This window comes from Populus euphratica, unplaced genomic scaffold (genome assembly GCF_000495115.2).
Source record: "Populus euphratica unplaced genomic scaffold, PopEup_1.0 scaffold250.1, whole genome shotgun sequence".
Lineage (NCBI taxonomy): Eukaryota > Viridiplantae > Streptophyta > Magnoliopsida > Malpighiales > Salicaceae > Populus > Populus euphratica.
Window position 1 is genome coordinate 558934 of NW_011500005.1, and position 11827 is coordinate 570760.

Genomic DNA, 11827 nt, shown 5'->3' on the forward strand with positions numbered 1-11827 from the left:
TTCTTTTAAATGCTGGACCCACAAAACTCTGAGTTTGGCTATAACAATAAACCCAGGATCCTTAAATCTAGACGCTGAATCCAAGAACTGTGGATCTGAACATTGAATCCTAGAATCTTGAATCCTGACATCGAATCCAAAAGCTTTGACCTTGATTGAGTTGCAAGACCTATGTAACTTAGACTTGATGTCCCTGCTAGGGCCAAGTAACTTGAATCAGGCATCCCCTTTTCAATCCCAAGTTCTAGAAGGGGATAATTGACTTAAGTTAATAGCGGAAACAACAACAACAACAATATATTTTACTTTTCAAATCAAATCTATGTTTTTTTTTTATGGTGAAATATTTTTTTTTATATTTCATACCATTAACATATATAATAATATTTATAATATTAATAATAACATTGAACCTATCTAGTTCAAGTTTTTATAATTTTTAATCTCTCTAAATAAATTTTATGCTTTTTCTTTGTTAGTAATATTTTTTTTCAAATTTATTAGTGAGAATGACAACATCATCAACAACAATAATAATATGAAATTCATCCGACCCAAATTCTTATAGTTTTTAATTTATTCAAATAAATTTTATTGTTTTTCCCTAACAGTAATAATATTTTTTTCAAATTTATCAACAACAACAACAACAATTTTTATTTTTATCATTCAAATTAAATCTATAGTTGTTTTTTAATATTAATAATATATATTTTTAAAATTTATTAATTATTATATTAATAATATTAATTATAATAAAAATAATAATATTTACAACACCAATAAAAATATTTTTAATATTAATATTATCCATACCCATCTGTGCTGGGCTTGCTGGGAGCCAGAACCAACTAATCTCAAACGCTAAATTCTTAATCTAAAACAATTAAAATCTAAAATAAACAATTCAGCCTCACTTGAATCCAATAAAATTTAAAATAAACAATTCCAACCACTTATACCAACCCAACACAAGACAACTGCACCTGTACAGAATGAAGAAAAACACCAATGAAACCATTGCCACCCAGTGGAAAATCAATTAAAACCAGGAGCTATCATGCAACCAGGTAGATCATAGTAAGCCTTAAATCTAACTACCAACCCCACAATGAATAAATCAGGATTATAATATGCCACTAAAAACTTATTTGATAATAAACAATTCAACAACCCACAACATCTCATGCATCCACGGCATTAGCCTAGCGGTGGCAGGAGTATTTGCTCCTTCCACTTCCACAGGTTCGATCCTTGAAGTTGCATGCTTGTCAGCCCCGCGCTGCCTTACCTGCTTGCTGGGTTTGTAAGGTATTTAGTGGGCCATGGGGATTAGTCGTGGTGCGCGCAAGCTGGCCCGGGATAATAAACAATTCAACAACCCACAACACCTCATGCATACCGTGAAAACATAACAAAAAAAATTACTCATAACTTATTGTGAGAAACAAACAATTTCTCTTTGATAAACATTATTTCTGATAAACATTCCTTAAATTCTTAATAAAAACATTCATAATTCATTCAGTAAAATATTGATTTTTTTTTCTTGTTATAATATGCTATAGAATTATATTAAAAGTTTGTTTAATATATTTTATGAATAGAAAATTGATAGAAATTGTATTAATTAATTGTAATCAATAAATAATTTTATTAATATAAAATATAATTAACTCTCTAAAATACACATAAAAAAAACTATATTTACTCTATTAAAAAAATCATAATACCACGTGGTTCTCGCATCTACCCTCGCAGATGCCCTTACCCATTACGCTTTAGTCTATCCTGTCACTGGCGACAGACAGACTAGTAGTAGACTATTGATCACCTGCTTGGCTTGCTACTCTCTCTTTCGACCGTACCCACGTTCCCTGCCAAGAGCAGTAAAGCAGCTCATATATATAATACCAGTGAAGATGATGGAGAACTGTGCTAATGGTAGTAGTAATTGTTTACTAGCACTGTGTCTCCTGTTTCTCATCTCCTCTTCTTCATCATCATCCATCAGGGGTAGCCCCGGCGTAACCAGTGTTGATTCGGTTTCAAGAGTAGAAAAAAACAGACTTCCGTCAAACTGGGATAGTAGTAGAAGAAATCTGCTTGCAAATGGTCTTGCCGCCACTCCTCCCATGGGGTACGCATCTGCTTCCTACTACTTCACTCCCCTATTATACCTGTTTACTTGTGTCCTGATCAACCTGTCTCTCTTGCTTCTCTCTCTCTCTTTTTTTTTTTGTAATCTTTCAGTAATTGATTGGGCTTCTGAGGTTGACAGCGCATTTGAAAAGTATCAGGATATATACATAGATATCTATTAATGTATAATTGAATTGATTTCCCCCAATCTATTAGTCTTCGAGTATTTCGGCACTTACTTCATCCTTCAAATCGTTGGCTGAACACTAGTCTCATCATCATGTATCACTTTCACTCCATCAAACAACTACTCGTACCATGATCAGGCCCCTACCCAAAGAAAGAAAAAAAAAATACTACTGCCTAATAATTGGTAACCGATTTGGATTTTCTTGTCAAAGCACTTTTTTTTTTTGTTTTTTACAAGTTTCTTTTTGTCGCTGAATTATAGTTATAGGCCTCTCTGTGCGTGCTTGATAATGCTGTTCGAGTTGCAATTAAATCGAAGAATATGAAATCAATGCTTTTCGCATTTCTAAGAGCACTTGGCCACCATACCAAGTTGCCAATTCTACTAATTGATAATTAGCTATGCTGATATGGTAGTAGTTATTGGTTACCATATAGTTGGTATTTTAATTTTAATTTGGTGTCCTTGGTGATTTTCCACACTCATTTATTGGTTCTCGTCTTGATGTAGATGGAATAGTTGGAATCACTTCAATTGCAAAATTGATGAGAAAATTATCAAAGCGACTGGTGAGGGTGACTTCTTTTGTTCTTCATCTAAATCTAACTGTGCAATATGTTTTTACTTGGTCCACAAAAGTGATTTTGTCCAAATTATCATAAGCTTATACTACTTTATAATGCACCGTGCAATACCTAAAGTCTCCGGAGTCGCTTCCGTGATAACCATATATATACTATCTTGCTTATTTTGTTGACGTTGCAGCTGATTTCCTGGTTTCCACCGGCCTGTCTAAACTTGGCTACACATATGTTAACATTGGTACGTGTGTGTTTCAATTACCTTCTTTCTTTCCGTGATCTTTGTCTTTCATGCCTTGCTTGATGTAATAAACCAACTAACGAGATGATGCATTTATGTTAGACGATTGTTGGGCTGAAATGGCTCGTGATGGCAAGGTATATAAGCATTTGTTTCATCTCTTCTTTTATTTTCATTTTTCTTCAATATAAAAGCTTTTTGCTTGTGAAATATTATAATTAAAAGCATTTATTTTCAACTTGTTCAAGAGTTGTACTGGCTCTAAAGTGTACTGAGTTTTGAGTTTCAGGGTAATCTAGTGCCTAAGAAATCAACATTTCCTTCTGGTATTAAAGCCCTGGCAGACTATGTTCACAGCAAAGGTCTTAAATTAGGAATTTACTCAGATGCAGGGTAATGCCTTTCTACCCTGTCCGCTCTAAACAAAAATATATGACATACTCAGAAATAGTATCTTGGTAGATGAATTAGTCCACCACATATCTTGCAGGTATTTTACTTGCAGCAAAACCATGCCCGGCTCACTTGGTTACGAGGAACAAGATGCCCAGAGTTTTGCTTCATGGGTAAAAAACTAGAGAACCCTTTTCTTTTCTTTATGTTTAGGAAATCCAACTAAATCTTACACATCTGAAAGACGATCCTATTTGAATCAATTCACTTTGTTTGCAGGGTATTGACTATTTGAAATACGATAACTGTAACAATGATGGTACAAAGCCAACTGTTAGGTGATCCGATCATGTCTTTAGTTACATTACATGGTTAATTGCATTGTTCTTCTGTTGTTTGCTGTTAAATTAACACTTCAGGCTTCCACGTGACAAAAATCTTAATTTCATCTTTGCAGGTACCCTGTAATGACCCGCGCTTTGATGAAAACTGGCCACCCTATATTTTTCTCACTTTGTGAATGGTAACCTGATATATCATGAATATGGATTTCATAGCTCATTGTGCAATTTTCACATTTGTCTTGGTTTGACGTCTTTTTTTCCTTGTTTGTCAGGGGAGACATGCATCCTGCAACGTGGGGTGCTAAGGTAGGAAATAGCTGGAGGACAACTAATGATATTTCTGATACATGGGACAGGTAAATCGTACTTGAATTAAGTTTGTCTTTGGTTTGTAAGGTCCTGGTGTATAAATACTAGACAAAAACTCTTTGCTCATTGGCAGTATGGTTTCGAGAGCAGACATGAATGAGGTCTATGCAGAGCTTGCAAGGCCTGGTGGTTGGAATGGTTTGTATTTTCTGCTAGTGAGGAAATGTTTTACAAGCTGAGACATGTTTTAGCAAATTTTGCTTATCTTTGTTTGAGGTCTGTTTTCTCTTTTTTAACACAGATCCTGACATGCTTGAGGTGGGGAATGGAGGGATGACAAAAGATGAGTACACAGTGCACTTCAGTATTTGGGCCATTTCAAAGGTATTCTAGGCAACGTCTTCCTTTCAATGTCCTGCTTTACGTGAGCCAATATTCTGGGAGAACTGTTTCAGTGAATTTTAGTTGTATACAGGCTCCCCTTCTTCTTGGTTGTGATGTGAGGAACATGACGAAAGAGACAATGGATATCATTGCCAATAAGGAGGTTATTGCTGTTAATCAAGGTAATCATATTGTCCTCTGCATTTACATGTTCATCTTACACGTCCATGCCTGCATGAATTAAATCCTTGGTTCACTAAATGGCGGTTCCTCTTGACCATTTATGATAAAGATCCGCTTGGGGTACAAGCTAAGAAGGTTAGGATGGAAGGTGATCTTGAGGTAAACTTATTGGTCCATATTAGTTATACCATGTTTTACTTAGTGTAGAAACGTTGAGCATAATCTTAGTTACTCCATTTTTTTTTTGTCTCATCAGATCTGGGCAGGGCCTCTCGCGGGCTATAGGGTAGCTGTTCTACTAGTTAACCGAGGCCCCTGGCGTAATTCTATTTCCGCCCAGTGGGATGACATTGGAATTCCTCTCAACAGTATCGTCAAAGCAAGAGATCTCTGGGAGGTATTTAGATAGTAATTTTAACTGTATGTTTCGTCATGTTAATGCCTTGGTTCTGTTGGGTACTAGTGTTTTGTGTTGGGTTAATGGAACTCGTTGAACATTCTGTCTTTCAGGATCTCTAATATTTGGGTATCTCTTATGCAGCACAAGACCTTGAAAACTCATTTTGTAGGGAATCTGACAGCCACCGTGGCTTCTCATGCATGCAAGATGTACATCTTGAAGCCCATTTCATAGAGTGCAGCCTAGCAGCATCTTTGGCACTGGAATTTCTATGGTGCAATCGGTTTAATTCTATTTTTTGGGTGCACAACAGGGGACTAACCCTCATTTCCAAAAACTATGTTCGCTTCTCCTAATCAAAGAGACATCTTTGGTTTTTCAATGAAATAATAATTTTTTGTCAATTATAAGTTATATTGCATTGAGGATCTCTAGATTATTAATTTTGTTCACCCCTTGATACGGACTCCTATCTGAGAAGCTCATAGCCATGAGAGTACTTTGCTGCTGGCCTTCGCTAAGGGCAGAACATCTTTCCCATGTCATTTTGAAAAGAATAGAAAGCTTAGGCCTGTAACTATGCAGGAATTGAGGATATCGATACGTTTCTCAATCATTGTGCAGCAGCAGGCCTCGAAGGATTAATCAAAGCCAAGTTTCCAAAAAGATCCCTTCTACTGTAGTTTTGTTTCTCAAAAAATGTGGAAATATGCACAACTGTTGGGAAATTCCATCCTAGACATATCAGAGCGCTTGAAGTTAACATTTTTTTTATGTGGGATGTTTGGGCCAGCTTATGTATATTATGATTAATTTTCATGGTCTATTAAATATCTTGTATCATGAAAATAACAGATCATGCATAGTTAACATTTTTTATTTGAACGAATAAGTATATTAATTTCAAAACATCATTCTTAAATCCAAGGATTCTCTTGACAATGGCTGGTGGAAGAGTGCCCTATTTCTAATGGGCTAATAATAACTGGGTCCAATACAAAACTAGGCTGGGTCCATTATAATGGAAGGAAATAAAATAACATTACCGATGAAGATAAAGAATGCTTTGTTTCTATTATAGAGGAGTGGAACGGCGGTGGAGTCCGAGGAAGAGAGATAAATGCCCGTGTCTTTGTTGCAGATGCCGGGTATGGGTTTGGGATTGGGTTTGAGGTGGGGATGGGGATGGGGATCGCGCCCACATAACAATAACAACAATTGCGATACAACTACCGCTATAAAGAAGAAGAATTTACTGGTTGTCGCTTCTTCGGATGATGGAATTGGAGAAAAGAAGACAAAAAGAGATGATAACGGCGGTTCTTTGGTGTTCTCCGGAACCACAGCGAGAGGACGAAGATTGCTCAAAGTTCGTGAAGATAAAAGGAAACGCGAATACGATCGCCTTCACAACTATCCTGCATGGGCCAAGTAATTAAGTCTCCCCCCCCCCTCTCAATTAAATTATTATATTACTGATCCATCGCTGGCTACAACATTGCAGAGTTCTTGAAGATGCTTGCAAAAGTGACGAGGAACTCCGTGCCCTTCTTGGTGACAGCATAGGCAACCCGGACCTGATGAGGCAAAGAGTGGAAGACAGAGTGAGGAAGAAAGGCCGCAATAACTTCCACAAGTCTAAAACGGGTTCTGTAGTTTCCTTCAAAGTCAGCTTCCGAGACTTCAACCCTATTGATTCCTACATTTGGTTTGAGTTTTACGGCTCTCCTTCTGATCAGGATGTTGATATTATTGGCACTGTCAGTACTTATTGCTAACCTTCTAATTCTAATCTATAATTTATTTACGTTTAATGAAATATGATCAATTTACATGCGTCCTGGCAGGTCATTCAATCTTGGTATCTAATGGGACGTTTGGGTGCTTTCAATTCTTCCAATTTGCAGGTATGCTATTTGCTGCTTAACGATTAATACATCTTCCGTGGATCTATTTTTGTTTCATCTCATCTCATCTCATGCGTGTCCTTGTTATCAAACTTTGTGTTTCTCTTATAGTAATATAACCTTGTCCTTCCTGTTATCTTGTCTTGGCATCTACTTGTTGCTTTTACATGTTTTTAACTCTGCTTGAACTGCAATATTCTTAAGTTATGTCATTTTATTCACGCTTAATGAGCATATTGCAAGATTTTTCACCTATCGATTATTGATTTATGGTCGCAGAAGTGATACTGTGATTGGATTAACTGTTGTTTTGAGATGCAATTTCTACTTCCCTACTCCCACTTTATCAGATGGATGCAATTAGATAAATGGATAGATTTCTTCTCTGGTTTCTTTCTCAGCCTTAAATGAAATTCAAATATGTTACTATCCACATTGTTGGCAGTTGGCAAATTCATCAATGGAGTATGATCCACTCTATGATGCAGATAAGGGCTTCAAAGTGATGCCATCATCATTTCATGATATCAGTGATGTTGAGTTTCAGGATAACTGGGGCCGTGTTTGGTACGACTTCTTTGCCTTTTCTGACAGCGATCATACCATATTCCTTACATAACTGTTACATGCAGAAGATATCTGAAATTTCAAATGCGTTGTAACAGGGTAGATCTTGGTACGTCAGATTTTTTTGCCATCGACGTGCTCCTCAACTGCTTAACTGTATTGAGTTCAGAGTAAGACCGAACATGATGTCTAGTTTACTCGAAATCACCTTGTTCACCAATTCAAACTTCTAACTGGCTTGCTTCCTTTTGTCTTTCCTTTATGGCAGATATTTAGGTATTCAACAAGTAGTTTTCGGGGGTCGCCGAATAGGTGATTGGGAAGAAGGGATGACAAACCCAGAATATGGATACAAGTACTTCAAAGTCTAAAAGCAAACCTTGTTCAAGTCTTTCCCTTGCACACGCAGTTTTCTTTCGCTTACCAGAAAGTCATCATCTAGCATGGCATGAGAGATCATAAGATGAATATAAAGTATGATGGTGGAATTCAAGTTCAAGTTGCAGTTGAAAGATCTCTTAGAAACTGTGAATGAATCTTCTTTTTCTAGATAGTGATCTCAGCTTGTCGGTGTTGTCACCATTTCCATGCTCCAAGACCACATCACCTTTAGAAGATCTTTCCAGTTTCCATGGGGAACTGGTAAGGGAACCTTTAATAGCCCGAAAAATGTGACGGGATGGATCTCTTTGACATTTAGTTTCAGTTGGTGCTGCGCATAGAGAGACATGAAAGCACATGTTTCAAATTGAATTGTGAATTATGACTCGTTGTTTTTAAAAATAGTTTAAATGAGAAGAATGACTAACTTCCATCCTACAAGGTAGAAAATTATATGATTAAGCATGCTAACTATTCAAGTAACTTTGCGTTATGGGTATCTGGGACTTGCTTCCTATTTAGATATGTTAGCGTTGTGGTTTTTTTTTAAATTATTATTGTGATAAAATATTGTTCCTGTAAGTTCCTTACAACCCGACATGTACATATTTTCTCATTTGACCTTCTAAAATTTGGCATAAATGAAAACAGACCTGAGAAAGTGAATTTACTGTGTGGTTTGAAAGCATTTGTCAGAGAGGAGCGTTTTGCCCTTTTTTATCCTCGCTTTTAGCCAATTTGCTATAAGGCAAAATCTAAAATAGCTTAGGAATATGTTGGATAATTAGTTAATTAATTAGTTTTAATAGTTTCATTTATATTTTTTTAATTAAGATGTTTAATAGGTATGTGGTAAGTTAAGGTAGCTTGTGACTAGTATTTTTATAAGGTTTTTTTTTTTTTTTAACGAAGATAGAGATTCTTTAGTATTTAAATAAGTATTTTTTTAAGAAAAAAATATAAAAATATTTAGAGAGAGTTGTTCTAAATATATCTATATATATGTGTGTGCATAGTAGAGAATGAAAATTATGAACTTGTGTGTGTGTGTGTGTGTGTGTACATAGTAGAGAATGAAAATTATGAACCTTTGATTTTAAGGTTTCATAATATATTTATAACTTACGAGTTTTGTTTTTTTGTGAAAAGCAAGGCTTGAAATGTAATTTTATCCTAATAATATTTAATGAGGTATAAATATCATTTACATCCATATTAATATTTGATAGAAATATGATGGATCCCTAAAGAAATTTTATACACCTAAAATATATAAGGAGACTAGGGTCAAAGATGTTAGATATAATTGAGCTCATAAAAACTGAGCTTTTGTCCTAGGCTAGATTCAAGAGAGAAAGATCATTCTTTTTGTCGCATGTGTGCAGCGTCATGACAATCATTTATCTTCCAGGAAAATATAAATCAATTGAGAGTCAAATTGCAGAAATTATAGACCAAGGATCAAGTTGGAAAAGACAACCAACGATTGAACTTGGCAGGGAAACCAAGGATCAAGTTGGAAAAGACAACCAACAATTGAACTTGGCAGGGAAATAATTGAATTAATTTTTAAAATCAAAATTGTAATTGAGGACTTGATTGAACAAATTATAAATTGAAGACTGATTTAGACTATGACACGTTTGACGTCATTTTCATTTAAATGAAATAGTGCGTTTTGCCCAAGATAACATCATTTCATCCACTGTTCATTTAAAAAAAAAAGGCCCAAAACAATGCCATTTTGAACGGCACTGTAGACCTTTTTTTCCCCTAAACGTGTGAAGAAACAGGGGAAGTGAGCAATGTTTTGGGTTCAGGTTTTTTTATGTTGGTAATTTGGGATGGAATGTGACAGTTTTGGGATGAGTTTTTCCTACCCTTGTAAACATCTTTAGCATGGTTGATCTCTTTTCTTTTGAAGTATTTTTTCTCAATGGGTTCAGAAATTCCATTACTTTTAACGCCTTGCACTATGTGTTCACACACTATTACAATGTCAGTGAATTGCTAGGCCGAATTACCCATCACATGTTCGTAATATGGTACTTGAGACCATCTCTTTGTCCAAAAGTTGAGGATGTACTTGAGCAACTAATTCCCGCCATGTTTGAGTGTATTCCCTTATGCTTTCCTTTTGAACCTCCTTAACTAATATTTAATTATTTTTTGAGCATTCTGACATTCTCTTTTCACTGTTATATTTTTTTAATAATATTTTTTATTTTTTTATATTTTTTAAAGAGAGAAAAAATATAAATTGGAGAATAACTCAAAAATAGATTATGATACTTTTAGGCGTGCCCCGGGTAGAATTATCATCCTCTTGGGCATGCCAACAAAGAATGATCATCCTCTTGAGAGTGCCAAGAGATTGTTACCTTGTATTTTTTGAACTGTCAAGTTCAAGTGTTTTGAGTTTGATATATTTATCAGACTCATGTTACCTTAGACTTGGTAGATTACGATTTTGGGTTTGATATATTTGCCAGACTCATATTACCTTAGACTTAGTAGATTACTAAGTTCAAGTACCTTGGGTCTAGCATGTTCGCGGGACCCACATTACTTTATTCTCTTAGGCGTGCCATGCGATGATGGTCATTTTCTTAAGTGTACCAAGAGAGGATGTAGTTATTTTTTTAGCATGCTAAATCAAGATGGTCATTTTTTTGGGCGTGCTAATCAAAGATGATTAGTACCTTCGACTTGGCTAATTATCAAGTCTAAGTACCTCGAACTTGTTGGATTATTAAGTCCAAGAATCCTAGATTTGACATGTTTATTGAATCCATGTTACCTTGAACTTGACTGATGGTTAAATTCAAGTATTTTGGATCTTACATGTTTTTTATATCGATGTTATTTTGGACTTGGTTAACTATAAAGTTCAAGTATAATGGACATGGTTGATTGCCAAGTCCAAATGCCTTGGATTTGACAACCAAACTCATGTTATCTTGAATTTGGTTAAATGCCAAGTCTAAACATTTTAAGTTTGATATTTCATCATATCCATATTACCTTATTTCTTTGGGTATGCCAATGAAAGATTGCCATTATTCTAGGCATGCCCAAGGGAGGATGCACATTTCCTTAGGCATGCCTAGGGCTTGGCACGCTGCCAAGTCCAATTGTGTTTGGGTTTGGCTAACGTCAAACCCAATATTTCTAAGGCTTGACGCACTGTCAAACCTAGCCACTTTTAGGTCTGGTTAGAGTTAGCGTCTTCTTTGGGTACGCCCAAAGAAATTATCACGTTCTCTTTTGAGCATGCCAAAAGAGATGACCATCCTCTTTTGGGTCCTGTCTAGGAGAAGAGTTCAGTCTTCATGGGCTCGGTCATATCCAACATCTTAGATCCTAATCTCCCTACAGTTTTTAGATGTATAAAATTTCTTTAGAGATCTTTTGCAGGTATTAGTTATAAGCTATCTTAGTCCACTAAGCACTAGATATATACTATCAAACATCTTGGCCAAGATTAAATTAATGAGACTATTAAGATAAATTAATTAACTGATTATCCAACCCAAAAATTCTATTCTCAAATTACTTGAAATTTTTTGAGATTTCATCACAAATAAAGGATTCTTATTCTAGTAGTTAATTTTATACGAGGTGCAAGGTGGGTTTTACTTCTGCTAACAAAATAAAAGGTTATATGATATAAGATGGACTGAGGTGTGAGTTAAGAATTAATATGTGTGTATATATATCGATTTAAAGCACAAATAAGTCGTAGTCAAGTGCCTTAAGTCGTTGTGGACCTTGCTATTTATTTAACCCTTGATGCATAATTTAA

General features: G+C 35.5%; 2 protein-coding genes across 2 annotated transcripts; both read left to right on the plus strand.

The window, feature by feature from the left end:
• Nucleotides 1–1756: 1756 nt before the first annotated feature.
• Nucleotides 1757–5592, plus strand: LOC105141150 (alpha-galactosidase-like). The gene is made up of 15 exons (XM_011048279.1): nt 1757–2140; nt 2843–2901; nt 3098–3154; nt 3257–3291; nt 3444–3547; nt 3645–3720; nt 3827–3885; nt 4005–4070; nt 4164–4247; nt 4334–4398; nt 4502–4584; nt 4676–4766; nt 4877–4926; nt 5024–5164; nt 5309–5592. The coding sequence occupies exons 1-15, from the start codon at nt 1923–1925 to the stop codon at nt 5399–5401; spliced, it is 1281 nt and encodes a 426-aa protein (XP_011046581.1). The 5' UTR covers nt 1757–1922; the 3' UTR covers nt 5402–5592.
• A 629-nt stretch (nt 5593–6221) lies between these two features.
• Nucleotides 6222–8460, plus strand: LOC105141151 (uncharacterized). Its single transcript, XM_011048280.1, has 6 exons — nt 6222–6598; nt 6672–6927; nt 7015–7074; nt 7520–7641; nt 7740–7811; nt 7910–8460. Exons 1-6 carry the CDS (start codon nt 6288–6290, stop codon nt 8010–8012), a joined length of 924 nt encoding a protein of 307 aa, XP_011046582.1. The 5' UTR covers nt 6222–6287; the 3' UTR covers nt 8013–8460.
• The last annotated feature ends 3367 nt before the right edge of the window (nt 8461–11827 follow it).

Bases quoted from the DNA above. Each gene is read 5' to 3' on its own strand.
- LOC105141150 (XM_011048279.1), top strand. From the start codon at position 1,923: ATGATGGAGAACTGTGCTAATGGTAGTAGTAATTGTTTACTAGCACTG. The intron at 3,155-3,256 runs GTACGTGTGTGT...CATTTATGTTAG, and splicing joins CTACACATATGTTAACATTG to ACGATTGTTGGGCTGAAATG. The intron at 4,767-4,876 runs GTAATCATATTG...TTTATGATAAAG, and splicing joins GGTTATTGCTGTTAATCAAG to ATCCGCTTGGGGTACAAGCT.
- LOC105141151 (XM_011048280.1), top strand. From the start codon at position 6,288: ATGCCCGTGTCTTTGTTGCAGATGCCGGGTATGGGTTTGGGATTGGGT. The intron at 7,075-7,519 runs GTATGCTATTTG...CATTGTTGGCAG, and splicing joins TCAATTCTTCCAATTTGCAG to TTGGCAAATTCATCAATGGA. The intron at 7,812-7,909 runs GTAAGACCGAAC...CCTTTATGGCAG, and splicing joins TTAACTGTATTGAGTTCAGA to ATATTTAGGTATTCAACAAG.